This window comes from Carettochelys insculpta, chromosome 14, assembly GCF_033958435.1.
Source record: "Carettochelys insculpta isolate YL-2023 chromosome 14, ASM3395843v1, whole genome shotgun sequence".
NCBI lineage: Eukaryota > Metazoa > Chordata > Testudines > Carettochelyidae > Carettochelys > Carettochelys insculpta.
In genome coordinates, this window is record NC_134150.1 from 39,679,049 (window position 1) to 39,703,971 (window position 24,923).

At 53.3% G+C, this 24,923-nt stretch overlaps 1 protein-coding gene and 1 long non-coding RNA gene across 3 annotated transcripts in view; one reads left to right on the forward strand and one right to left on the reverse strand.

The window, feature by feature from the left end:
* GSE1 (Gse1 coiled-coil protein) overlaps window positions 1-9,833 on the reverse strand; it is a 321,434-nt gene extending 311,601 nt beyond the window's left edge. For both annotated transcript variants that reach the window (XM_075008313.1, XM_075008312.1), the window contains exon 1: window positions 7,016-9,833. In XM_075008313.1, coding sequence (XP_074864414.1) covers window positions 7,016-9,310 — 2,295 coding nt within the window. In that variant the 5' untranslated portion in view covers window positions 9,311-9,833. The remainder of the gene's footprint in view (window positions 1-7,015) is intronic.
* Window positions 8,872-19,406, forward strand: LOC142020477 (uncharacterized). The gene is made up of 3 exons (XR_012647421.1): window positions 8,872-8,965; window positions 11,235-15,590; window positions 16,178-19,406. It is a non-coding gene; the product is annotated as an uncharacterized LOC142020477 (long non-coding RNA).
* The last annotated feature ends 5,517 nt before the right edge of the window (window positions 19,407-24,923 follow it).

Sequence of the window (24,923 nt, forward strand, 5' to 3'; positions counted from 1 at the left end):
GGTGTTACCTTTCCCAATGTCTGATTTGTGGCTATTTATCCTTGGGGACACAGACCGTGTGGTTTGGCCAGCAAGGGGCATTGCTGGCACTCTTAAAATATGAGGTTTTAATCCTTCTTTCACGCTAGGCCTAGATTCTATGGGGATTAAGAACTCAGACGACAGATACAGACGATCGTTCAGATTCCAGAATAGGAAGCAATTTACAGAGCCCAGATGGGCCCAGGCTCAAATTACCCCGCTCACCGCCTGCTGTGTCTCACTCCTCCGAGTCGTCGGACCCAGTTTCCAAACGGTGTTTGTGCCTCTGTACACGGTAACTCCACGTGCAAATGGACAGGCCCGAATCTAACATGCGGCACGTGTGACAGTCACAGACGTGCAAACTGGGTGCACGATGGTGCCTATGTTTCCACACACAAGCCAACCAAGTAAGGCCCTTGGTGCCCTTGTAAAACAGGGCTACTGAATGTCCCTACACGCTGTCTGTTGCATGCAGAAGTTGTACGCCCAGGCACGGGTCCACCCTTGAAGAGACGGCTGCGTTATGCTTAACACAATCGCCCAAGCTCATGTCCCTCCAGGCAGCAGCTAGATGTTAGCAAAGCTGTGGCTGCTCTGGAGAACGTCCTGCAAAAGTGAACGTGTCTCTCCCCCGATGCTCTTCTCCAGTGCTCCGATACCCTCCCCGACCTTCAGGCCTTCCCGTCTGCACTGTACCGTGATGCTTCTTTCTGCAGACACTTCGGCCCGTGAGCTGCTGTACCTCACACCAGACAGTAGCAGAGCCTTTAGACGAGTGCCGGACAGCGTCCTTGCAAACGAGGGGCTGCGCAATCCCACAGCTGCCCCCGGAGCACCAGCAAAGGAATGCAGGATGCTTGGGGAGCAACAAGGTCAGAGGCAGCTCAGAAGCATTACAACACCCCAGCTGAGCGGCTGGCCTGCAGCCCTGCCCGTCCCAGAAGACTGTACTTAATGGGCCAGGGTCGAGGGGCGAAGGCTCGAAACGGGACCCAACTTACACATGCCACAACCCCTCGTCCCGCGGTGATTTATTTATGAAGCTCTCAGCGGAGGGCAGAGAAGCTACCCAAGAGCCTGCAGTCAAAGGACTAAGGCAAATAGCGGACACAGCAAATTACAGCACAGGCCACAGATCAGTGGTGGGGAGACAGGGGGTGGGGAAATCAGCCAGAGGCCAGGCGCAGGTTACAGAGAAAAGGCTTGGTGGTGGAGGTCTCTGCTTGTAGGGGCTAAGCACCCAGGGACGCAAACATACACAGCCCCTGTGCTGCTGCACACAGGAAGCCAAGTGTTACCCTGACCCAGGCTGATGGCTGAGGAGCAGCTGTCAAACAGCCAGCGGAGGACAAGCCAGAGCCGTTGGGGTACTGAAGCCCTCCAAGAGGGCACCACACGTCAGACAACCCACTAGAGAACTCCCCGGCTGCAGCTTCTAAAGTGGCAGGTTTGTATCACAACCCACCATCGGGGTTACAAGGAATTTACGAATGGCATCACTGAGCCTCCATCAGCCTCCTCCTTCTCACGCTGCGTCGCTAGCCGGGCCTCGGTCGCTATGAGCAAGTTCACCACCGCTCTCGACCGACGGGCACCGCGTGAGGGATCTCCCACAGCCACCACCTCACTAGTCCTACCGGCAGGCTCAGCTGGCAATAGCCAGCCGGCTTAGCACAGCAGCCAATTAAAGAACCTTTTCTCCTCTGAGCCACCCCAGCAGCACAGGCAGAGAGACTGGCAAGTGATTCACCGCAGAGCAACACACAAAGGGCCCCCCGGCTCACCTGAGACAAAGTAGATCCCCTTTGCTCCAGCAAGGCCTGCGGGACACAGCCCACCTAGGAGCTCTGAGGAGAACTAGCCCCGCCCTCTCTCCTACACACAGGAGCATGTCAGAGGTAGAGCTAAAGGCATTTCCCCACCCCGAACACCCCTAAGCCCACCTCGGGGCACGTCTACACTTAGGGGAAGGCTGACATGCTGACAGGTGATTGTCCAGGGTCTAGTGGGGATGCACAACAGCCGAGTGTCATGGTGGCGCCGTCGACCCGGGCACTCCTGGCAGCTGTGAGGGTAAGGGAAGCTGGCGGGAGCGTTCCTCCCGTCAACCTCTCGCTGTGCGGACAGTGGCAAAAATGGGTGTGACAGGCAAGTTGACTCCAGCTGCGCCGTTCTCGTGGCTGGATTTGCGCATCTACAATCGATTTGTTTCCTCCTAGCAGACACCAGGCCTAGACCCGGTGAGAAAGGATAAAAGGTCAGTTTCTGAACCAGCCTTAGCTCCCTCCTGCAGTAACCTAGGCCTGTGCTAGACACCTGAGGCATGACACGTAGAATCACAGAACACTAGAACTGGAAGGTACCTGCCCTCATGGCCCCACTGAGACCATCCCTAATAGACCCGCTCTTAAATACCTCCAGGGATGGAGATTCCACAGCCTCCCTAGGCAGCTTGTTCCAGTGTTTGACCACCCTGACAGTTAGGGAGTTTTTCCTAATGTCCAACCTAAACCTCCCTTGCTGCAGTCTAAGCCCATTGCTCCTTGTCCTATCCCCAGAGGCCAAGAGAACAACTTTCTGCCTCCTCTTTAGGTACTCATAAACCGCTCTCATGTCTCCTAAGTCTTCTCTTTTCTAAACAAGCCCAACGACCTTCCTTCCCAAGCTGCTGCAAACGAAGGGGCTGGTGCTGGAAGCAGCTCACTGGATGCTGTTTGCCAAACAAGCGGGTGAATTGATGCAGGAGACTGACTCTGTGGAGAAGCGGCAACTCTGAAGCTGGAGTCATTTTGGGTCTCACTTGCCTCTCCCTATTGACTGTCTGCTGCTCCCTTCCCCCACGTGGCTTAACTATCCCTCCCCCCAACATCCAGACACACCAATGGGTTTGTGTTTGCTGGGTGTGGAAAATAATAAGTAAAGCAAAAGCGGCCGAGGTGCAGGAATCGTGGGAAATACCTCACGGGACGGGACGTACTGCCCAACCCCTTGCAGAGGAAATAAAAGGCTTTTCCCCACTGTATAGTCGAGTACTCTGGCCTGTCTGGTTTCATAGGCGGGAAGTTAGCAAAAACAGAAGCTCCAAAGGCTTTGTGGGGAAGGGCAAAGGGCTACACAAGGACCCCTGAATGTGTGAGTGGCAGCTGAGAGGGAGACTAGATTTTCCCATGAGTTAAATTAGCCGAATGTATCAAGCCCGGTTTTAAATAAGCCTGACACCCCCGAATCCCAGCCTGTCCGAAGGTTAATCCTAACCCAGGGAGAGTCAGAAGCAGTGGAGATGGGTAGCGAGTTGATAGCCCAAAGGTCAGTGCAGGAAAAGCGAGCATCTTCACCATAAAACAGGGCTGAAATTGCAATGCTCTGCCTAAGCAAATGCATCCAGAGCCCCCGGCGCCCGCCCGGCACAGCAGCTAGTTATATCGCTCATTAGCAAGCCGCGTAAAAGAGAGAGGAATGTAAGAGCCTCCGCTCCAAGCCCCGAACACCCTCCTCACCCAGTCCGTCTGGGCAAATCCCACGTCCTGCTTTCACTTCCCCGCACAAAAGCTCCTCAGAGCCATTCAGGCTGGGGACAGCACTCCAGACAAGAGGGCCAAAGTGAACGTTTTTTCAGGGCCGTCCTCTGAGCAGATGCTTTCCCCCTTGCCAAAGCAAGCCTGCCACGCTGTTCTGCTGAAAGAGTGGGATTCCAGGAGAGGGAGGGAGGTGAAATCATGAGGGCTTTCAGTCCCGTCCCATGGCCCTATCGCCAGCCGTCACAGGGTGCGGAGCGTCATCTTTGATTAATCCATCAGACTGATGAACACAGCCTACGGCCCAAGCGTCAGGCCAGCGCGCGGGTGGCAGGGAGCCATTAAAAGGCTTAAGAAACATGTAGCTTTTGGGCTGCAGATAACAAACGCTGCAGGAAACTCAGGAAACAGATGCGAGTGTCTAACGCCGACATTCGAGTGATGACAGAAGCACTCTGGAATAGTTCATGTGTCAGTAAAACACCCCGGCACCACCTGTTCCCAGCCCCAGAGGCAAGAGTGCAAAGTACCTTGGGACCAGGAATACGACCCAGCGCAAGAAAATCAAACAGGGAGAGGGCTGCAGGCAGAAGAGAGGGGACACGCACCCGGCTGCCTCAGTGGGAATGGGAGACAGCTCCTTCTGTCAAGGGGAGTTTAGCTGCTCTGCTTCATGCAGTGCTGCAAGCCAATCCTGCAAGCTAAGCGCACACAAGGAATTCTGTTCAAGTTGAAGGGGTGCCTCACATAACTGGCAGCCACTGGAAAGAGCCATGGTTGCCAGAACAGGCCACTGAGTCTGCAGCTACCGCTTTAATGGAGGGGCTTTAACTCTCAGATCAACCAAAGGCGGGACATCAAAAGGACGGTTCACACTTACCTGCATCTCCTTATGCACTGATGCCTTCTAGCAGCCCCCGTGAGTGTCCCCTAATACAGTGACTCCCATAGGCCTGGGATTCCAGGGAAATTTGTGAATGAACTCGAGTGACAGGAACATTCTCCAATGAGCAACCTGCTTTGAGAGGCCAGGCTGGGTTTCAGCAAAACCAAAGAGAGGTTTGCTATTGGATTCAAAGGGACATGGATCTGGAGCTTTTTATGCACAGTGTCATCTCAATTTCAACAGTGAAAGCCCAAGTTATCACCTGCATTGAACAAAAAAGCACTCCTGGAGTGCTTAAAAGACTGAAAATGATTTATTAGGTGATCAGCTTTCGTGGGACAGACCCACTTCTTCGGATCTGGACATTCTGAATTTTCATAAATCGTTTTGTTAGTCTTCAAAGTGCTCCAGGACTGCTTTTTTGTTTTGAGTAGATACAGAGTAACACGGCCAACTCTCTGTGACTATTCACCTGCATTGAGTTAGCAGTGTTTGATCTGGGAGCCCCAGTCTCCACCATGCACACAAAGGTGCCCCACATGGCCATAACCCACAAAGTGACTAACAAGTGGATTCTAGCCCTGCCCTGCTGAGCAGCGTGTAACTCACAAAGGAATAATCTGCACTGATGAATGACCTGCATGGAGAGCAGGTCAAGCTGGCTTGAACTGATGTAGGAAAGGAGCCAGGGGAAAAGCGACTTTCGGAGGATTCCTGTCTCTGGTGCTAATCAAAGTCACATCTCTGCCTTGGAATTCTCAAAGCAGGCCCTGTGCTCTGAGCTTCTAACTTATTCAGCTGTCGCCCGGCAAGCCCGAAGGGAAAGGCTTGTGAATTTGGCAGCTTGACAGCTTTAAAGAGCAGCAGCCCTTTGCTTCGAAGCCAGTGAGAATCAACTGTGAATGCAGTGCCTGCACTGCAAAGGAGTCCATCTGAAAAAAATCACATCTTCAACCAGCCATAGAAGAGAGAAAAAAGGAGCGCAGGGACAGAAAGATTGCGGCGCATCTCTAAAGAAAACATCAAGGCTTCAGGAACACACACTGGCTCTGAACACAACCTGGAGGCTTTCAAATCTGACGTCATTCTGGATGTCTTCATTTTGGGAGCACAAACTTGAGACACTTTAAAGGATCCTGATTTTAAGGTTGTGCTGAGCACCCACTCTCTGAATACCAGGTCCCTTTAAAGTCGGGTGTCGCTCATTGGGCCCCCAAAATCTTTCCCTTTTGAAAAACGTTGGGCAAAGGCATCAACAAAATCCCTCTTCCTAACAAGAGTAAGGAGCACAGTGCATGGAAGACAGGCATCGATCCTCCCTGGTATGAGAGAATTCCAAGGTACCTTGTTTCTGGGACTGTCACTCAGCAACAACACACAGCACTCTATCCTACCTTCCCAGTGGAGTCGCTCAGAGCACTTTCTCCAGTTTAGCGAAGCCACACAGCACATCTGGGAAGGCGTGATAGAATTATCCCCATTTTACAGACAGATCAACAAAGGCAACCAAAGCCAAATAGAGAACCTGTGAAAGAACCCAGATCTCTAACTCCCAGACCTACTCTTTAACCATGAAACGTGTGCACACCCAGCTTTCCTTCTGTAATAAGTCACATGGAAAATTCAAATACGACCCCCTTCCAAGAGATGGAAAAGGCACCTCCAGGCAGGCCAACGGACACTTTTCAAAGCCACCTGTCCAAGCTGCCCCATTGCCTGCATCTTAGCCAATGCTGCTGTTCTGGATGCAGGTGATTCAAACAGCTGCTCTTGACTGAACATGGCTTAAATGGTTATTATTTTCAATCCAGCACTCTTAGCCCATTGGAGACTCAAAATTAAGAGCTGGTGCCCCACCCAATGGAGGATGGACCCGTTGAGGAGAATGAAATCTTTTTTCCCTATCAAAGCCACGTGAAGGCAGGCCCCCTCTAGAAAGGGGAATCCCACCTGCTTTCCCTGGTACGCCCAGCTCCGGGGCAGAGAATAAAGGCTTGTTCACAGAGGGGAAAAGCAAATCAGACTAGGCATGTGTCCCGAACTCCCTCCTCCTTCCCGTACCCCAAAGAGGAGCTGGACTTTAGTGGTCCATCTGTCAGAAGGATGCGAGTTCCTCTTAGAGGCCATTGTTTTGATTCGGCTTCTTGAGAAAACATATAGAGCTGGACAACTTTCCTCTGAGCCTGGCTGGCAGAATTTCCCATGGGGCTTGTCTGCCATGAGCAGGCCTGTGCCTTTAAAGCTCTGCTGGCCGGAGCCAAGTGAGACAGATGTCTCTGGCCGGCCAGAGAGTGGCAGCTGTGACATTCACCAGTAAGAAGAGGACAAGACCAGGAGTGGCAGGCTGAAGTCCATGCATCAGGTGCAAAAGTTTGCTTTCTGAACAGGCCAGCTCTTGGCTGGCCACAGTGACTCCATGTGTTAGCTAGGTCAGTGACCCTGCAAGGGTTTGCTAGAAAGCACTCTGCTTCGTGTTTCCCTCCTGAATCAGACACAACACACATCCAGGGCCCCACTGAGGCCTCTAGCCCCTGTACTCCCCTGCCCCACAGGAAAATCAGTGGAGAAAGGAGCAAGCAGCAGGTCTTACCTTTGGGAGACTGGCTTGGGGCGTCCCGGTTGGAAAGTCTGGGGAGGTCACGCTTTGGCCAGCAAGCACCACAGTGCCACATTCTGTACATGCTCCAATGGTCAGTTGTTTACCATCATCCACCACTAAGCTGTTGGCCACACGGAGCGAGTACAGAAACACAGGCAGCCGGGCGACCTGCACGGCTTTTAATCCAAGGCATCGCTGCTTCTCCTGCCGACAGAAGAAGCACACAAAGGTCTCCACCTTGTACTGCCTGGACCAGGCGCTGCTGGGGTGGTGCAAATTCCTGCTCTCGTGTTGCAGCCACTGGCCTAGGAGGTCATGGTAGCAGAGTACACAGGTGGCCACCAGCCCTGTGGGGTCTGCAGGCCTGGCCCTGGGAGCCGGAGGGTAGACGGTGAGGAAGGGGAAGAACGGCTCCTTCTCCCCAAAGCGCCCTGGCGGGTTGACATTTAGCTGAAACTCTTTGCCAGCTCCCAGCTCTGCCCCGCAGATGTAACAGACGGAGGCAGTGCCTGACGCAGCCGGGGGGTGCCTGGCCGTGCTGCTGGGATCCCCGGTGGAGAAGACCTGGTGATACCTCCCCAGGAAGCTATGCACAGAGGCAATGAGCTCCTCGTTATGACAGGCGCGGTACATGGCCCACAGGTCCTGCAGCACCCCATAGCACTTCCTGCAGCTGTGCACCTCCCCGTGCTTGCTCAGCCCCTTGGCACTGGGGGGGCACGGCAGGTGGTTGAGGAAAGGGAAGTGCATGGTGGTTTTAGCGTTGCCGTTGGCGATCTTCGCAGAGACCGGCCTGGCCTCCTTGCTGCAATCCTCCCCGCAGAGGTAGCAGGCTTCCCGCGGCAGGGCGGGCGCGCCCTCTTCTCCCTGGGCCCTCCTTCCCTTGGGGGGCATGCCCACGGCGCCGGCATCCAGCGGCACCACGTAGAGCCTCTGCAGGACCGGCACACTGGCCGCTTCGAAGCTCTGCCACTGCTGCATGAGGGAGGCGAAGCAGCAGGAGCAGACCAGGGTGCTGCCCGCTGGGCTGATGGGCAGGGCCCCCGGGGGCGGGCTGTGCAGCCACAGGAAGGGGAAGAAGGGGGCCTTGGAGGTCTTTTCCTGCTTCTGCACGTGGATCTGGTGCTGGCCGGCGGCAGACAAGGGGCTGCCACAGATGTAGCAGAGGGTGCCCGGCGGGGGGGCTGCTCCCCAGGGCGGTCTGGGCACTGCCAGGGCGTGGGCGTCTTTGGCCCGGCTGGGGGCTCCGCCGGCCTCCTGCCCCTCCTCGTCGCTGGTGATGTTGATCTCGCTGTCCTCCGAGGAGCCGTAGGCCGGGACCCGCTTGCGCATCAAGTCTCGATCCCCTGGGGGAGGCTCGGGCGTCCGGCTGGGGGCGGCCGCCCTGAAGGCACCGGGCGGAGCTGCTGCGCCCGGGCGCCCTCTCCAGCTGCTCGGGACGCTGCTGGGGGCCTCGGCCAGCCAGTGACGCCGCCGCCGCCGCCGCCTCCCCCCAGCCAGCCCGTCGTCCTGCGGCACAGGTGCCTCCCCCGGGGCTGAGGGCGGCTGGCCGTGCCGCTCGCGGGGGCGGCTGCCCATGGGCGCGCCTGGCACCGGGCGCTCGGCCACCCCGTTGGCTGCGCCCGGGCGCAGCAGCTGCAGCCCCGCGCCTTGACTCAGCGGCTCCGGGGCCGCGCAGCAGCCGGGGCTCCTGGCGCTCTGCTCCCGGCCGGGGACTCGGAGCTGTGGCTCGGGCTCGGAGAGCTGCTCGGCGTCAGAGAGGGAGGAGAGGTCGGAGTCGTCGCCGCCGCCGCCTGCCCCCGGGTCCTCCTCCTCGTCCTCCTCGGGGGGCTGGCTGCTGCTGCCCCCCAGGCTGAGCCGCCGCGGCTCGTCCAGGGCGTAGGAGAGGTTCCACTCCTGGGGCCCCCTCCGGAGCCCGGCGCCCGGCGCCGCCTCGCACTGGTAGGGGCGCTTGAGCCAGTACATGCGCTTCTCCAGCGGGGTCCGGCTGCGCTCGAACGCGGCCCACTGCTCGCCCAGGAAGCAGCGGCAGACGGCGCACACCAGGGCGCAGCCCTCCGGGGTCACCTCCCGGGCGCCGGGCGCCGGCTCCTGGTGCTGCAGGAAGGGGAAGAAGGGCTGGTTCTCGCGGGGCTGCTTCACCTGCAGCTTCAGCGCCTGGCCGCGCCCGATCGCCCCGCCGCAGATGAAGCAGCAAAGCGCCGGGGGGGGCTCGGCCACCGCGGCCATGAGCCGCTGCTTGCGGGACACCGGCGCCTCCTTCTCCGGCGCGGGGTAGTCGCTCATCGTGCGGCCGGGGCGCCGCGGCCGGGCTGGCTGGCTGCTCCGCGGCGCTGCGGTCTCATCCTGCGGGCGCGGAGCCCGGCCCCCTGCTCTGCCAAAGTTGGTCGGAGTTGGAGGGAGGCGGGGAGCGGGGGGCTCAGCGCCCCATGGCAGGGGCTGCGGGCGCGGGGCGCTGCGGAGCGCGGCCCGGGGCGCTAGACCGGCCGGCGCCGCCTGCCAGGGCTGCCCCCGGGAGGGGGAGCGAGCAGCTAACTTTGTCCGCGTGGGGCTCGGGCGAAGTTTGGCCGCCAACTCGGCCGCGCCATCCCCGCTTCGCTCCCGCCCCCAGCAGCTGCTGCTGCCCCGGCCGGCGCCCGCCCCTCTCGCGCCCGGGGAGCGCACGGCCGCGTGTGCGCCCGCCGGAGCCTGGCCCCGGCTTGGAGTGGGACGGATCTCGGCGGGCGGGCGGGGGAGGCTGGCGAGACCACACGGCTCTCGGCACTGGCCCGGCCGGCTCGCAGCGCCCGGCCCAGCGCCAGCCGGGGGGAGGAGTCGCAAATGTGGGTAGATTTTTTTCCTGCGGGCGCGGTGCGCCTTTCGGGGGGGGCGGGAACGTTGGGGGGGGGACTGGCAGCACGGGGGGGCACCCCCTGCCCAGCTGCTAAATGGGGTGTCCCCATCGCGCCCTTAGGGTGGCCCTCCCCCCACCGGCTCCCCTCACCGTTGGCGGAGAAGTTTCCAGGGTGGCTGCCCAGCTGGAGGCCTATGGCCTTAGTAACCCCCCCATACGCAGGGTTATCTGCCCTCTGCTCCTCCTAGGGCCCACCTGCCCTCTGGGGCCCTTTTTGAGAGTGGGGTGCCAATTCCACCCCCCCAAGCTAGGAACGCTCCCCTTCAATCACTGCTTGTGCCCAGTGCTTCAGTCAAGCTGCCTTGCGCAAAGCAAGGGAGGGGACAGCGCTGGCCATGGGCGCAAGCTTTGTTCTTAGACATCCCCCCTGCACAGAAGGGCCCAGCAGGGGGCCGGCTGCTCCTGGGCAGGGGGCCAACACAGGGCTTCCCCCTCAACATTCACTCTGTCCCCCCAGCCCCACTCCTTCACATCCTGCCTGCAGGTGCAGTCAGGACCCTGTTTCCTTTCCCTTGCAGCCCTCATCTGTTGTGCAGTGTTGCTGGGTGCTGGTGAACAACTGTGGGCGCTACCCCAGAGCTAGCTGCAGTGCAGCATTGAGTGGACGACGCCTTGCAGAACCTGACCCACCCCAGGGAATAGCATGATATTTAATGCTCCTAAAGCATGGTGGTGTCCTTGACTAATAGGCACTACAGAAAAGCAAAATGGTAGCTGCCTTTGCCCTCAGCCCTGGCCTCAGTCAGCCACCCAGCACCGGTTTGCAACTGAAAAGCATTCTGAAAACCTTAAGGATGCTTCAGTGTTGTCAAGGGAGAAGCCTGTGCCTGGAGGTGGGGGTGGGGATTAGCTACCGCTTCATGTTGTAAGTTTCACACCCGGCAGAAAAGCCTGCAGAGGGCTATGCACACTGCATTGGCATGGTATCAGGGGCACTACTGCTTATCACCTGGCAGAGACCCCCCAGAAGTGAGTTTCAGGGGCTCAAGACAGGGAAGTTACCATCAATATACAGCACCACTCACTGAGATAGGACACAGGCTGAGGAAGAGGCCCAGGGTCTGTGATGAGCACCACCTAAAGGCCTAGATTGATAGATCAGCCAGGCCCAGTTTTGCAGAGACTAACTGAGCAGAGAGGTACACAGCTGTAGGTACTCTGGCTACTCCAGGGCCCAGCCTGTCAGTACAGCCCTGTTGTTCTGAAGAGAAAGAGGAAAGTAGGAAGCAGCTTGGAAAGATTAACACCTAAGCTGCCCCAGCTTGCTGCTTGGGAACATTTGAGAATTTAATAAGAACTTGCCTTTGTTTCTTTTAGTGGAGACCCTTGCCTGAAAACAAGAACCTTTTTCCTTCTCAGCTCATCAGCTTTTCCTGCTTGTTGCTTACACCGGTGCCTGTTCCAAACTTCTCCATGCAGGCTCATCTACCACAGAGAAGAGCAAACCTGCTTATTCCAGGTGCTGTGTAACATTTGGGCCTGGACATCACCTTATTGCACACACAGCCACCACCTGTGTCAGCAAAGTCATACTCTGCCCCTGCAGGGAAGTGGGCTTGACTCTCCCCAGTGTTGCAGCTGCACCCCAGGGCTCCAGTAGGTCAGCTTTTAGGGTCATTCTTTTTCTCCCTGGCTCTACAGCAGCTGGCTCTGAGATCAAACAGACTGTAGGACTTTAGCTGGAGAACAAAAACGGGAAAGGACAGAAGAACTTAAGGGGTGACGACCCAGTTTCTATGCAGATAAAGGATAGGGGGATAATGTGTGTACAGAACATGAAAGCCAAAGAACAGCCTATAAAGGGATTCCTCCCCCTCCACCGAGTTTTTCATGACAGTAGCAGCAGTTCATATTTTACTTATTAATAGGCCTGATGTCACAGTTGTTCTATGCCCAGCTCGTCCACTGAAGCCACTGGGTGCGCCTGGCTTACATGTAATTTAAATGGGCATGTACCAGTCCTTTTCGACTCATTACACGGCAACTGGCCCGCAGCATTCTGCAACTCCTTCCGCTGCTTCTGACCCTCCCCAGCTCTAAGTTGGGAGCTAGCCTGATTTCTCCTCTCTGGGCAGTTGCATTAGTCAGAAGGACCAAAGTTTGAGAAACAAGAAGCCCTGTGGCACCTTACAGACTAACAGATATTTTGGAGCATAACCTTTCATGGGCGGAGACCTGCTTCATCAGATGTCAACACCAAATAATCAATCTGGGATTTCCATGTGGCTGCCATGGATTTAAAAAAAAAAATAAATAAATAAAACACACAACCCAGGAACCAGAAGCATGTAAGGGGCTGAGGTTTGCACCAGGTACAGCAGCAAAGGCCCTTGCTCTGTTCAGTCACCGGTTGGTTGCTTAGGCTAATGCATTTCACTCCTGACAAACCCCAGATAGGAGAGGCATGCTGTCCTCTCCCCTGCAGTGAGCTGTGCCATCACTTCTCAGGAGGCAGTATCCCAGGAATGCTCCCCAGCACAGCCCCAGGGAGACAAAAACCCAGTGGGAGGAAAATACTGAACTCATGTATTGCAGCTACTTCCTAGTGATGGGATGTCGTCCTGGCGACTGGTCTCAGGAAAGAGAGTCACCAAATTAATAAGTAATAGTCTTAGGGAGGGATTTTTGTTCACAGAGCTCAAAGTGTTTTACACATTAGGCCCTGCCATATTCATAGCCATGCAAAACACATCATGGACTGAAGTTTGACCTTGTGAATGCTTTTACCCTCTACTGGGGTCAGCAGGGTTTTGGAGGCAGAGGGCTGAAATTTGGCCTTTTGACCTCTGTACAGTTCGAGTGCCAGCGAGACTTTTTAAAGTCACTAATAGTCCTACTGCCAACGGCTTCATTCATAAATTCAGGGGCAGAGCTTTACCCTTTAGGAGTGTTAATCCACAGGCAGCCTGGCTTTGAGCAAGGTCCTGGCTGTATGGGGGCAAAGCGAGCTGCCTTGCATGCTGATGAAAAGGGGCTCATGTACCACCCTTGGCACCAGTGCTAGGGGTTGCTGACCCCTGCCTTATGTGATACAGGTGTTACAGGGAAGACCAACATTTCTCACATTGAGGGGGATCCGATTTAAAAGGAATTGGGGGGGTTAGAGGGTTATTTTAGCAGGGTCACAGTATTGCTACCCTACTGCAGCACTGCCTTCAGAGCTGGGCAAGTGGAGAGCAGTGGTTGTAATCTTGGCCTGGCAGAGCTGGGCACCTGGAGCCATACGGAAGTAAGGTGGCAATACCATACTTCTGTCATCCTTAATTGTGTACTGCTGCAACCTCCACTACAACCTTGTGACCTTCACACAATTCCTTTGGGTCAGGACCCCTACCACACCCTGACACTTCAGATTCAAATAGCTGAAGTCAGGAAGCTTGCAATTTTTGAAACCCTCAGACGGAATTCACTAGGCCCCTATTTATAAGGGAGAAAAGCATCACTCTTCCCCTTTCACAGATGGGGATAATACTACAGAAGGAACATAACATGCTCATAACAGGGCTGGGGAGAGCAGCCCAGCATTCTGGATCCCCACCCAGCCCCCAAGGTACTGTTTGAAGACAACGAGCCTGCCTCACAGGAGAGTGGTTCAAGTAATCTAACTGGTATCCTCTCTCAGTGCCATGACAATGTCTAAATTATAACCTATTATTGGTCACATACTTGGCCACCTTGTAGGGAAGGCTATATGTATATTAAGTACTTTGTAAACAAAGCACTAGGCAAGTGCTGAATATTGTGATCAGTCTAAAAATCCAAAGCCACTCAGCACCGCAACAGTGGGGCCACATCCCATGCTAGAAACCTCCCAGCTACAGTCGGGAGAGAAATCAGATCCCTGCACTCTAAAAAGCACACTTGAGCTTAAAGGGAATCGTCATGAGCTCTCAGCAGTAGGGAAGCTATGACATCCACCTGGGCAGTTCTGGTTCACAGGCGCTACCCAGCACACAGTTTTCAGGGCCATTTGTCAGCATTCCAACCGCATTGGTTATTCAGTGCAGTTTGCATCTTCTAAATACCTTTCTCTCATGTCCCTTCATGAATATAAGTTTTTTCACCCCTCTTGTTAACACGGAGCGAGCTCCTTAGGACTTGGAGCCTTGCAAAGCTATAGATTCCCTCTCATCTAGCCTAGAGGTGAGCAAAGTGGGGGTGGACCCCCTCAGGGATATGAAATTTCAAAGGGGGGGGTCCCCATGGGCTCATCCATCTAATTAAAAATGTTGAAATGGGTTACTGTTTGTATGTCTGTGTGGTCACAGTTATACACTGATTAATAAGGTCTTTACATTCTACACCCTTATTTTTTTTACATGTTCCAAAAGGGTTCTCTCCCCCCCGCCCCCAAACACACACGCGCATGCCGACATTTCCATTGGTTTGGATTATATTAGGCAGTTTGCAGGGCAGGGGGAAGAATCCTGCTAGCTGCAGGGATGAGCAGGGGGGTCTGACATGAAGTTTGCTCAGCCCTGACCTAGACCTCACTGGGTAAGCAGGAGGCAGAGTTAGGTGAGTAACTGATTTCTCAGTCCGGTGGCAGAACAAATTCAGGAAAAGAAAAACTGTTTCAGGGCTACCCCAAAATGACAGTTTTTCAGCTTCTCTCACCAAAATGGAAAAAGCACATATACGCGCGCACACACCCACCTTTGGGTTGCTTCCCAGCCTCCCTGCATTGTTGTTTATTTTAAGTCACACACCTCAAGTCAAACCTTGGTTATTTAAAAAGCATCAGAGCAAAAGTGTTACAACCCCAGGGGGTTCCTTCCCCCCTAGCTGAAGCTATTTTGGGAATTCAACCTAAATTTGCAGACAGTTTTAGACAACCTGAAGGTGTATTTTTGGTAACAGTTACACACCCTCTCAGGGGCATCCTTTGTTTATATGGTGTCTCTGTATCAGACTCTACCAAGTCCTGTTGCATTAGTGTACTAGGTCTCCTATAACATGAATTAGTAGGGCCTGAAAGATACACACCCTCTTAGGAATGTCCACCTTTTTGAAAGTTCAGATACTGTGACCCTGAAGTAAGCCACCAGGAGAGAAAAACCATGCCTACACCCAGAGGCACCCACTGTTTTACAGAGGGAGAGCTGAAGGCAGAGAGAAATTGTGCTGTGCCAGTATAGCCAAGAAATACCATAGCCCAGAACCCAAATACCTGGCTCCTGGTCAATGCTGTTGGTAGCCTCGGTTTACAGGGAGCAATATGAATCTCCAATTCCCGGCCCACGCAGCGTATCACTGCACAGGCACACAGCAGGCTGCTTCCGGGGCCCTGGATGCAGCTAGGCCAAGCAGCTCATTTATCACTCTGCACGGCCTTAGTCCCCTGGTTGCTGCTTGCAAAACACAAACCAGGCAGGGGTGGGGGGGAGAAGAGAGAGGATTTCTCAGTCAGCTTCAGAAAGGACTGAAAACATCTGCCCTGGCCGCCAGCACCTCCTCAGGGGAGAACCGTGGCTCCAGCAAGGTCGGATCTTCTGCAGCCATTCCATTCAGTCTCGCAGATGCAGTTTGTTTCATTGTCTTGAAGTGAATGCAGAGCTGGTGAAAAGGAATCGACAATGCTAGTAGCTGGGATCTGCTCGTCCCAGGAAGGACGGATAAATCCCTACGCAGTCCTCAATCCCAGCACACAGCAGCCTCCGCAGTGGTACCCAGGTAAATTAGCCTCTGCATCCAGTCTCTTTTCTGATGGGCGAGAAGGACATTTGCTATGGGAGTAACTGATGGCGCAGCCCTCAGGAGCAAGGTCTCCTATACCTAGCACAGGGGTTGTGGGCCATGACTGAGGTTCCTACATGTTGTAATATAGATAATCATAGTAATGCTGCACAGGCTACTGGAGTGTTGTCTAATGAGAGCAGCCCTTAAAGATGCCGCCCTTCAAGCCAGCACGTGATCTAGAGCAGTGGTTCTCAGCCAGAGTACTTGTACACCCGGGGGTACATCAACTCATCCAGGGGCTGGAGGATGAATTGGTGGGAGGGGGCATCAGAAGTGTAGGGATGGCAGTTACCAGGGGTCCTATGTCACAGGGGACCCCGCCAAGCTAAGTTACGCACTTCAGCAACCCCCTCCCCCACACTGCAGGCCTCTGGCTTCAGACAAAGTTCACAAGTGAAATATAAATACTGCATTTCTAGTCCAATTGATTAAAGCTACAATTTTAGAGTGAAAAATAGAAGTCAGCAACTCTTCCTGTAATAATGCGCTGTGACACTTTTGTCTTTGTTTGATTTTGTCAGCAAGCCATTTAAGTGAGGTGAAGCAGAGTCCGCAAGACAAATCGGGCTCCTGAAAGGGGGGACAGTTGTCTGAAGATTGAGAACCACTTCCAGGACACTGAAAAGCTATGTCTACACTACAGCGATCTGTCAGTCGAGATCTTCCGACACGACCGACAGTTTGTCTATGCACAAAAGCAGCTTGAAAGAGCCATTTACCCTGTTGACAGAGAACAGCCCGACTGCCCAGCCCTCTCCAGACAGGATGGCAGACTGGAAGTTCTGCCAACAGGGCTGCCCACTGAACCAGAAGCCCTCTGTCAACAGAGGCTCCCTTCCTGGAGCATCTGCACTATTTTTCTGTCAGAGGCATTATGCCCCAGATAAATGGGGCAACTCCCAAGAAAAAACTACTGCGTTCTGTCAACTGCCTCTCGACAGAACACGCTTTAGGTGCGGATGCTCCCTGAGTTTTGTCAGCAAAACATTATAGCATAGATGCAGCTAAAGACAAGTACCATGGTTATATTCCCAATGAGAAAAGAAGCAGTTTTTCAGCAGTCATATGGTGGGGCACTTCTGTATTTTTTGGTTGTACTTTTAAGAAGGATGAAAGGAGGAGGTACCCAAGACAAGTCACTGAAAGGGGGACAGTCTGGAAAAGTTGAGAATTGCTGATCTAGCTCTTTGGTACTAGACCCCTGAGCTGTTCAGAACCCACAATCATGTGGTTCTGGATTCCAAGACCGGATGGCTAAATGCTCCTCTCCTTTCATGTGACAGCACTGATGTCGGTAATAAAAACAGAGAATTTCGCTGCAGGTCTTGCCCTGCTCTCTTTGAAGCCTTTGGCTAAACTCCTACTGATTTTTTATCAGGCACAGTAATTTGTAGTTACATTATTTGTATGGATGGTGCCTCCAGTAGCCCCATTCATGGTCTGGAACCCCATTGTGTTATGTTCTAGGTGTATAGAGAACAAGACTGACCCTGAACGCCCCATGCAATGGGTATTTGAAAACCTACATGCAGAAATCCTGTACACAGAAATTTTTAAAGCCAACCCTGGCCTCTTGGAACTGACAAGGCACCAGACTGTGTTCTGAAATCTCTACAGCTGAACCCTATTGAGCTAAATCAGTTTATGCCAACTGAGGATCTGGCCGGACAGTGGATCAGACTGCTCCACTATTGTCCAGCTTCTGTGCTTAACCACACCAGAGGATTTTAGGGCAAGGATCTCACATTCACATTTCAGCGAGGGCACCTACCACATTGCTGATTCAGTACACAAACGATACCACATTATCAATGATTGCCCTCCAGCTTGCCTGGCCTGATGTACAGCAGAGGCTTTTAGTGCTGTTGGGTGGTACCTTCTGCCTCTGCTCGGTTCCTAGCCTGGTGAGGTTAATATGGAAATTACTAGCTGCTTATTCTTTCCAGCTGTTCCATGAGTCAGTGTGCATTAAAGCCCCTTTCAAACAACACACAGCATTGGAGTCAGCGTGGCTGTTCCCCAAACCACCCCCTCTGTGCAATCCTGCTCCTGGTATGTTGTTTGAAAATGGAATTTTTCTCTAACTCGTCAATTCCAAAGTATGTATAATTTAAGACCCAAGCCCCAGGCAGAGCCTGGCCAGCTGGGTGAGATGCAAAGCTCTTTTGCTGCTATCTATGGGGCAGGGAAGAGAGGAATTCTCTTGTACTCCTGAGGGCTGATTATCAGTATTTCTTGCAGGTGAATAGTCTACAGGGTCTTGCCCAGGGAAGGGCGCTCCAGGACAGAGTTAAGGTTTTTTGGATGCACATTTTAAAACAACTCCCTGTTCATCGCTCTTGGTCTGGGATTGTAGATTACTAGGACTGGAAGGGACCTCAAGAGACCATTGAGTCCAGCCCCAATGGCTGAACAAAGTACTGTCTAAACCACCCCTGATAGGCACCTATCTCCAGCAATGGAGATTCCACGACCTCGCATGGCAATTTATTCCACTGTTTGACCACCCTGACAGTTAGGAACTTTTTCCTAATGTCCAACCCGAACCTCCCTTACTGTGGATTAAGCCCATTGCTCCTTGTTCTATCCTCAGAGGCCAAGAACAAGTTCTCTCTCCTCCTCAGACACCCTTTCAAATATTTGAAAACTCGCTATCATGTCTCCCCTTAATCTTCCCTTTTCCAAGCTAAAGGAGCCCCATTCTTTCAGCCTCTCTTCAGAGGTCCCATTCTCTAGACGTTTCATCAGTCTTGCTCCTTTCTGAACTCTAATTTCTCCACATTTCTTGAACTGGGGTGCCCAGAACTGGACACAATACTCCAGCTGAGGACTAACCAGCGGAGAGTAGAGCAGGAGAGCGACTGCTCGTGTCTTGTTCACAACACATCTGTTAATCCCTCACGCTGAGTAAGATTTCCCTTCAGATGCCTGTCAGAGGAGTGTGAAGGTGAGAAAGGAGCCCAGTTTTGGCAAGGAACACTCTAGCAGTGGCTGCCCACGAGGTCTGTCTCAGTACCAGGTAGGCTCCTTACATTGGGCTCTCTGGTCTTCACTGAGAGAATGTTTAACTGCCAAGCATCAGGCACCTCTCAATGGTGGGGCTCCAGGTTACCTACTCCACCATCTGCTTCTCCCAGCTGTTTGTCTCAATATTGCACTTCTCCCCAGCGTTCTTAAGGATGTCTCTGTAGCACTTCCTCCATTTCTGCGATTGTTGCCTCCATGCTGTGGGAATCAGCCTCTGCGAGGATGCAAACATTAGTCCGTCTGTCCTGCCATGGGGGTTAAAGAGATTTTTGGACACAACGTTTTAAAACTGAAGCTCCCAGTTCACGAAATGCCACTGAGCATCGTTCAGCTGACAGACACACCCCAGGGAGGGTAGAAGCTTCTGCATCTGCAAGTATCTCTTCCAGGGAGAAGGGACTGGAGTCTATGGGCCATCTCAACTGAACATGCTTGTCAATTCATTATGGTGCACCTCCGTGCCATCTGCAATGCAGACCCCCTATCCACTAGCAACTGGCGGAGGTTTTATGACAAGTTTTTAGCAGAGAGTTTTTCATCTGTCTTAAAAAAATATAGATAGATAGATATACACACCACACTACCTTTGCTTTCAAATCTTCCCCACCACTGTGGAAAAAGGTGTGTGGAAGGGAAGTGAGACACTGGCCACTCATGTGGTAGAGGCTTTGGCTTGGTCCTCACTGTCCCTGCAAGCTCCACCTAACAAGATTGGGGGAGAAAACTTAAATATTGCACTTTGTTTAAAAAAAAAAAATAAATAAATGTTTTTGACCAAAAGGACCACATTTCGCAGCTTGGTTTTGATCAAGAAGGGGATTACATCAAAAAGTTTGAGGGAAAAATATTTGACCAGCTGTAACTAAAACCATTTCAAAGCATTTCCTAATGTAAAGAGTAGTTTTGCTATTCACCAGCCTGGAAAACTTAGCTTGGGAGCAGAGGATCAGCTTGGCTTCCAGCTGCCTTGTGCTTCAGCACCAGTAATAAAGATTCTGCAGGCTAAAAACCCACCTTGAGATATGCTTAGTGCCCCAATAACCTCAAATTTTGACGTGCTGGTCCTCCATTGCTCTGTACCATAGATTGTTCACAGCCATACAAAGAACTGTCCTCCAGCTGTGTTTCCACCCACCTTTGCACAGGTGTATACATTGACATGACCTGCAAAGCAGCTGAGAATCAGTCCCAGCTGTAAGTTATAACTAGAGGCAGAGCCTGTTGATGCATGAGCTGGCTCTGTCTTGCCCTGAAGACATGTAGGGAGCAGCTCTTTGCTTGCTTAGCAAATCCGCTGTTCACAGCTGGCCCACCCTAAGAACACAATGTGAAATCTGAGTTAACCTGTCCTAAATGGCACAGCAGAGAAAGTTAGCTAGTGAAGAGGTAACTCCCAGGAACACGAGACACAGAACACCGTCTCATGTTCCCCAAGTTCAGCTAGACCAGCTGCATCCAAAGATGGGGACAGGCAGCTCAAAGAGCATCTTTCGTTAGTGCAAACTGGTAACTGGAGGTCACCCATTAATATTTATCAAGAGTGAAAGCTGAACTCTGGCAGAGGTGAAAATAGCCATATACAGGGGCTGCTATTTGCTGGCATGACAGCTCAGAAAGAAGCTCGGGGAAAGCTAGACCCAGGGCAGGCAGGCGGTTAAGGAAATGGAAGATTGATTTGAAAGCAATATTGTTACCTCACTTTCTGAAGGAGCACCATCCAGGGACACTCCCACCACTCCTACCCTAATCATGGAATGGGCTGTTTGCATTTTGCCTAGCTTTCTAGTGGGTATCATAGTCCCTATACTACTAAACCCCAATTATGCCTCTGTTGCTGACAAGATAGAGGCTGTCTTTGTTCTGTCCTCACTGTCCCTGGCCATCTCCAAATGCCAGGGACATGCAGCATGAGGACAACCATCACATTCCAGGCAGCCATGGATTTATTATAACAGGTAAACATAGCAATCACTGAAATGCAGCTACCTCTGGGATGGGCTGTGGTTTAAAGCAACAGCATGTAACAGTTTTGAGGAAGTGAAAGAATGGTTGCAGGAGCTGCTCTCTGTTCCATCCATCTGCAGAATAAATCTTGTTATGTGCACCTCCAGTAGAAACAGAACTACCAGTGGGTGCTTGGAAAAGCTGCCCAGATGATTAGTCCTCTCTCAACTGGCCACATGCATGCACGATTTACAAGGAACACCGAGTGCAACTAGAGTGCAGGAGGGACCAGTAACACCACAGACTGGAGCAGCTTCAAGACACTTGAGTTAAGCACCTTAGTCCTGTGCAAAGAGGTCATTGGAGCATTAACTGCCAGAAGGAGGCTGGCTTTGCTGCCATCTGAAAGCCAAACTGCTCCTTGTAGCTGGGCATTAGTACAGTAGTGACCTACAGAAGAGGCCTCCTGCTGGCCCACCCTCACCATGCTAGTTAGTCCAGTGGTTCCTAACCTGGGGCCTGTGAAAAAGATAAGCAAAAGTTACCATAGAAAATAAGTTGCAAAGTTACAGTTATGTTTGATTAAATATCTTCCAATAGCATTATTGACTGCTTCATTTGCTGAAGTGTACATAGCAGCTAGCACTGGCTTTGATGGGGGCGATTGGGGGTCTGCCCTAGTAAAAAGGTTGGAACCACTGAGCTAGTCTGTACATTCAGGGCATACCAAAGCCTCAGGCAAGTCAACTATTTATCTTATGGCAAAGAAATCTGGGTCATCCAGCCAGACACCTCTATCTGTGCACTCTCTGGCACCTGGAGGGAAACACACTGGGATATTTCACAAGAGGAAGGGGAGTCGTGTTTCTCAGCAGCCCTGATGCTGGAGGGCAGTGCTGGTAACATCAGGCACATGTCTCCACATTGACTCCCCCATGTGCAGTTTTCGTTTGCCCAGGTCTCCCGCTAATACAGCTCCGATTCAGCAACAGCCTTTGAACACGTTCACACGGCCTTTAGTCGATTACGGATGATTTGGTGCCTGTGCAGTCTTCTTGGGAGGGGAAGAGCTGCCCAAGCCTGCTCCAGTAGGACACAGAGCTGGAGGAGGGTCATGGCCAAACGTGGCCCTTAAAGGAGAAGCTGATGCACTGGATCGTGATCAGGCAGGGAAACAAGCTGGTTGGCCCAGACTTGGGATGAATCAGGCCCACTCAGGGTTAATGAGCTTCACAGCCCAACAGGGAGCTTATGCATTCCCTGGGTCAACACAGAGATAAACCCCACCTGGAGATGGTAGCAGGACTCTGGCTCTTTTCCAGGGTGTTAGATAGGAGGGAAGAGACTGAGATCCACAGCTGTCCAACCAGTATGAACACCCCAGAGCTCTGCAGAAGCCAGCCCACTCCTATTTCTCTCACTGGGCCCTGTGTTCTAGCCATCACCGCTGGCTTCACCTTCCCCAGCCAGCGAGCGCCTGCAGGAAGGAAGGCCAGCGCATGCAGCAAGAGCTGGGCTGGTTTCTGCATGGACGAGTCTGTTAAAAGCAGGAATTAACGGATGTGAGTGAGCTCCCGGAGAGGGGCCGGAACAAGGGGCGCAGGGTTGTTGCAACAGCCCTTGAGTCAAAGGTGTTTCCATTGGATTCAATGGCTCTCAGCAGCCCTGCTACACAAATTGCTGCAGCACACCTGGCTCTGGCATGGGGTGGGGTCAAAGCAGGATTCCCTCTTCCCATTCCAGGCCTGGCCTCTCCACAGCTCTGCCCTGAGTTCTCCAGGTCCACATGGGTCTCAGAATCCTGGATGTCTACCAGGCAGGTGAGCCAGCAGTGCTGGCAGGGTGCATGGTGCAACTGCTCCCGCCAACAAACCCACTCTCACAGGGACCCTTGACAGACATGATCCTACAGCAGGAGAGGTCAGAAGTCTTCTCTCGACTCACTGCACCAGGCCAGGTGCGAGGAGGTAGAAAGCAATGTGCTTCCCACACATGCACCCCAGCCAGTTCATATGTACCTTGATGCAGGCAGGTGAGGGTTCCTCTTAGCTCCAATCCCTTTGCTGATATCAGGTGCATCCTCGGCATGGGCTATGGCTACTTGTGGGCCACAACTGACCCTTGGGAAACCCACATGTGGGCCTGGCCAGGCTGCACTTAGCTGCAGTTCCATTTGTGTCATGGAGCAGGCCACAGACCAGACCACAGTAACAGAGCAGCCTGTGGACTGCTCTAGATTATGTAGGATGAAGCAGATCCACTAGGATCTGTGCCAGGAGGGGGGCTCCCCAGAGCCCTGTGGGCTGTAGTCCCACCCCCACATGCCTACTTTAAGCTGACCCCAGGCACACTGGCTCATTTCACGAGCTGTGGAAAACCTGGCTCTGGTGTCTGCAGGCTCATCACGTTTGGGCATCACACCAGCCCCCAGGTGTTTCTTTAAGCCACAGATGCCACAACAGGAGGCTAATTCATGCCTTCAGCTCAGCCCAGCACTCTTTCAGCCAGCAGATGCCAATGACCCCAAAGCAGCCTCTGCAAGAGCATGTGGGCAAACATCATCCCCTTGCGCAGTGGCTGGTGCCAGCCTGCCGACGCAAAGGGCTGCCGTCAGCAAGCCTGGCGCTAGGCAGAAAGTTGCTGAGCGTGGATTGTAGCTGCCGGCTGTGCTCTGCCAAGCCCTTTCCTAAATGCTGCATCAGAAAGTGCTGCTCCCATAACAACCGCAGGCTGACCGCTCAGCCCAGAGGGCTGCGTCTGTGCCAGCACCATGCCAGGCCTGGTGCCACAGCTCCAACACATCAAAACATTTTAGCTCCCATGGGCAAAGAGGCCTCTCACTCCTGCTCCAGGAGCCCCACAGTTGGCCTTCTGGCCACCGCCCTTGTAAAAACACCCAATTACTGCATGCTCCTAACTGGCCCTGGACAGAGGTCAGGGTAAAGTTTAGCTCACGCAGGGCGGGGGAGAGCCTGAAGCAATGCCACTGGTCTGGAAGAGGGAGAAGCCCTTGGAAGGAGCATGGATTTCTGTATGCACAAGGGTGTCAGCTGCTTACTGAACATTTCACCACTCCCCACCCCTGAGTGCTGTAGGAGCACCTGAGCTGTAGCACAGGATTCCAGCCAGCTGGCGTTTGACTGCCCACAGCTCCCACTGAAGTCAGTCTGGATTCGGTTTTTAGCTCTGCCACAGGCTGCCTATGCCCATATAGGTTGTCACATCACTGCGTGATGCCTCAGTTTACCTGCATCACTTTGTCTCTCCCCTGCTTCCTCCTTTGTTTAGTAGATATGGGCCCCCTTCCACACAGGGAAGGAACTGTCCCTCAAAATGCCCCTGTCTCTTCCATGCTTAGATGGATATATTCCTCTCCTTGTCCAGCTTGTCCCCTGCCTGCTCTGCAGCAAGTGCATGGTTAGTGTCAACAATGCAGATATCCAACAGCAAAGATCGAGTATGCATTGAACTCAAGCAGCAGCTTTATGAGTGCCCAGAGGGGAGCTGGCACAGCTTTCATTCAGAAACACACTGACCAGTTCTTGGCTTGTCAGAAGAGAGCAGCGCAGACTTCTGGAACCAGCCAGGCTCCTGTAATACCCTCCTGACTTCTTTAAAAGCCAGACTGCAGCTTGTCCCCCACTGGGGCTGTGATCTTGACAGAGCCAGACAGCTAAGGAGGAGCACAGCACCCAGATACCATGGGGATGACTCAGTGCAAAGCCGGAGTTGATTAGTGAGGGAGAGGCCTGGGGAGGACTTAGAGGGCTGTCTGCAGAAGGCCTGGGTACTATGGGAAGCTCTGGTGGTGATTCATTCCATGGCACTCTTCCCTGTGACTCAGGCATGAGCCAAGCCCCTCAGCAAGGGATCTGAGAGACCTCCCTTCCAAGGCCTGCCATTCTACAGTGCCAAGTCCCCACACCCACAGGTCATGTCGACAGAGCGAGTGTGGCTGGTGGAACCTGCTATTAAAATATTACCAGCACTGGCCAGCTGCAAGTTTTACAGAGCAGAAGCAGCTTTGGGGCATGATTCTACAACCCTGACAGAAGGCACTGGCAGGCCTGTAACATTCAGGGAGGCTGTGGAAATCTAGTCTCGCTCTTTCCCCTGCCCCACAAGCCTAATAGAATAGCCCTGTAGAGTGATGAACACTTGGCACTCCCAGAGCCCCTTCCCAGCTAGGGGGAAGGGCTTTGCCAGCCTCTCAAGCTTACCTGTGAGCTTGCCATTGTCCCTTTAGCTGGTCTTGCAACCATCTCTGATGACAAGGATGGCAGAGGGCAGCGCACA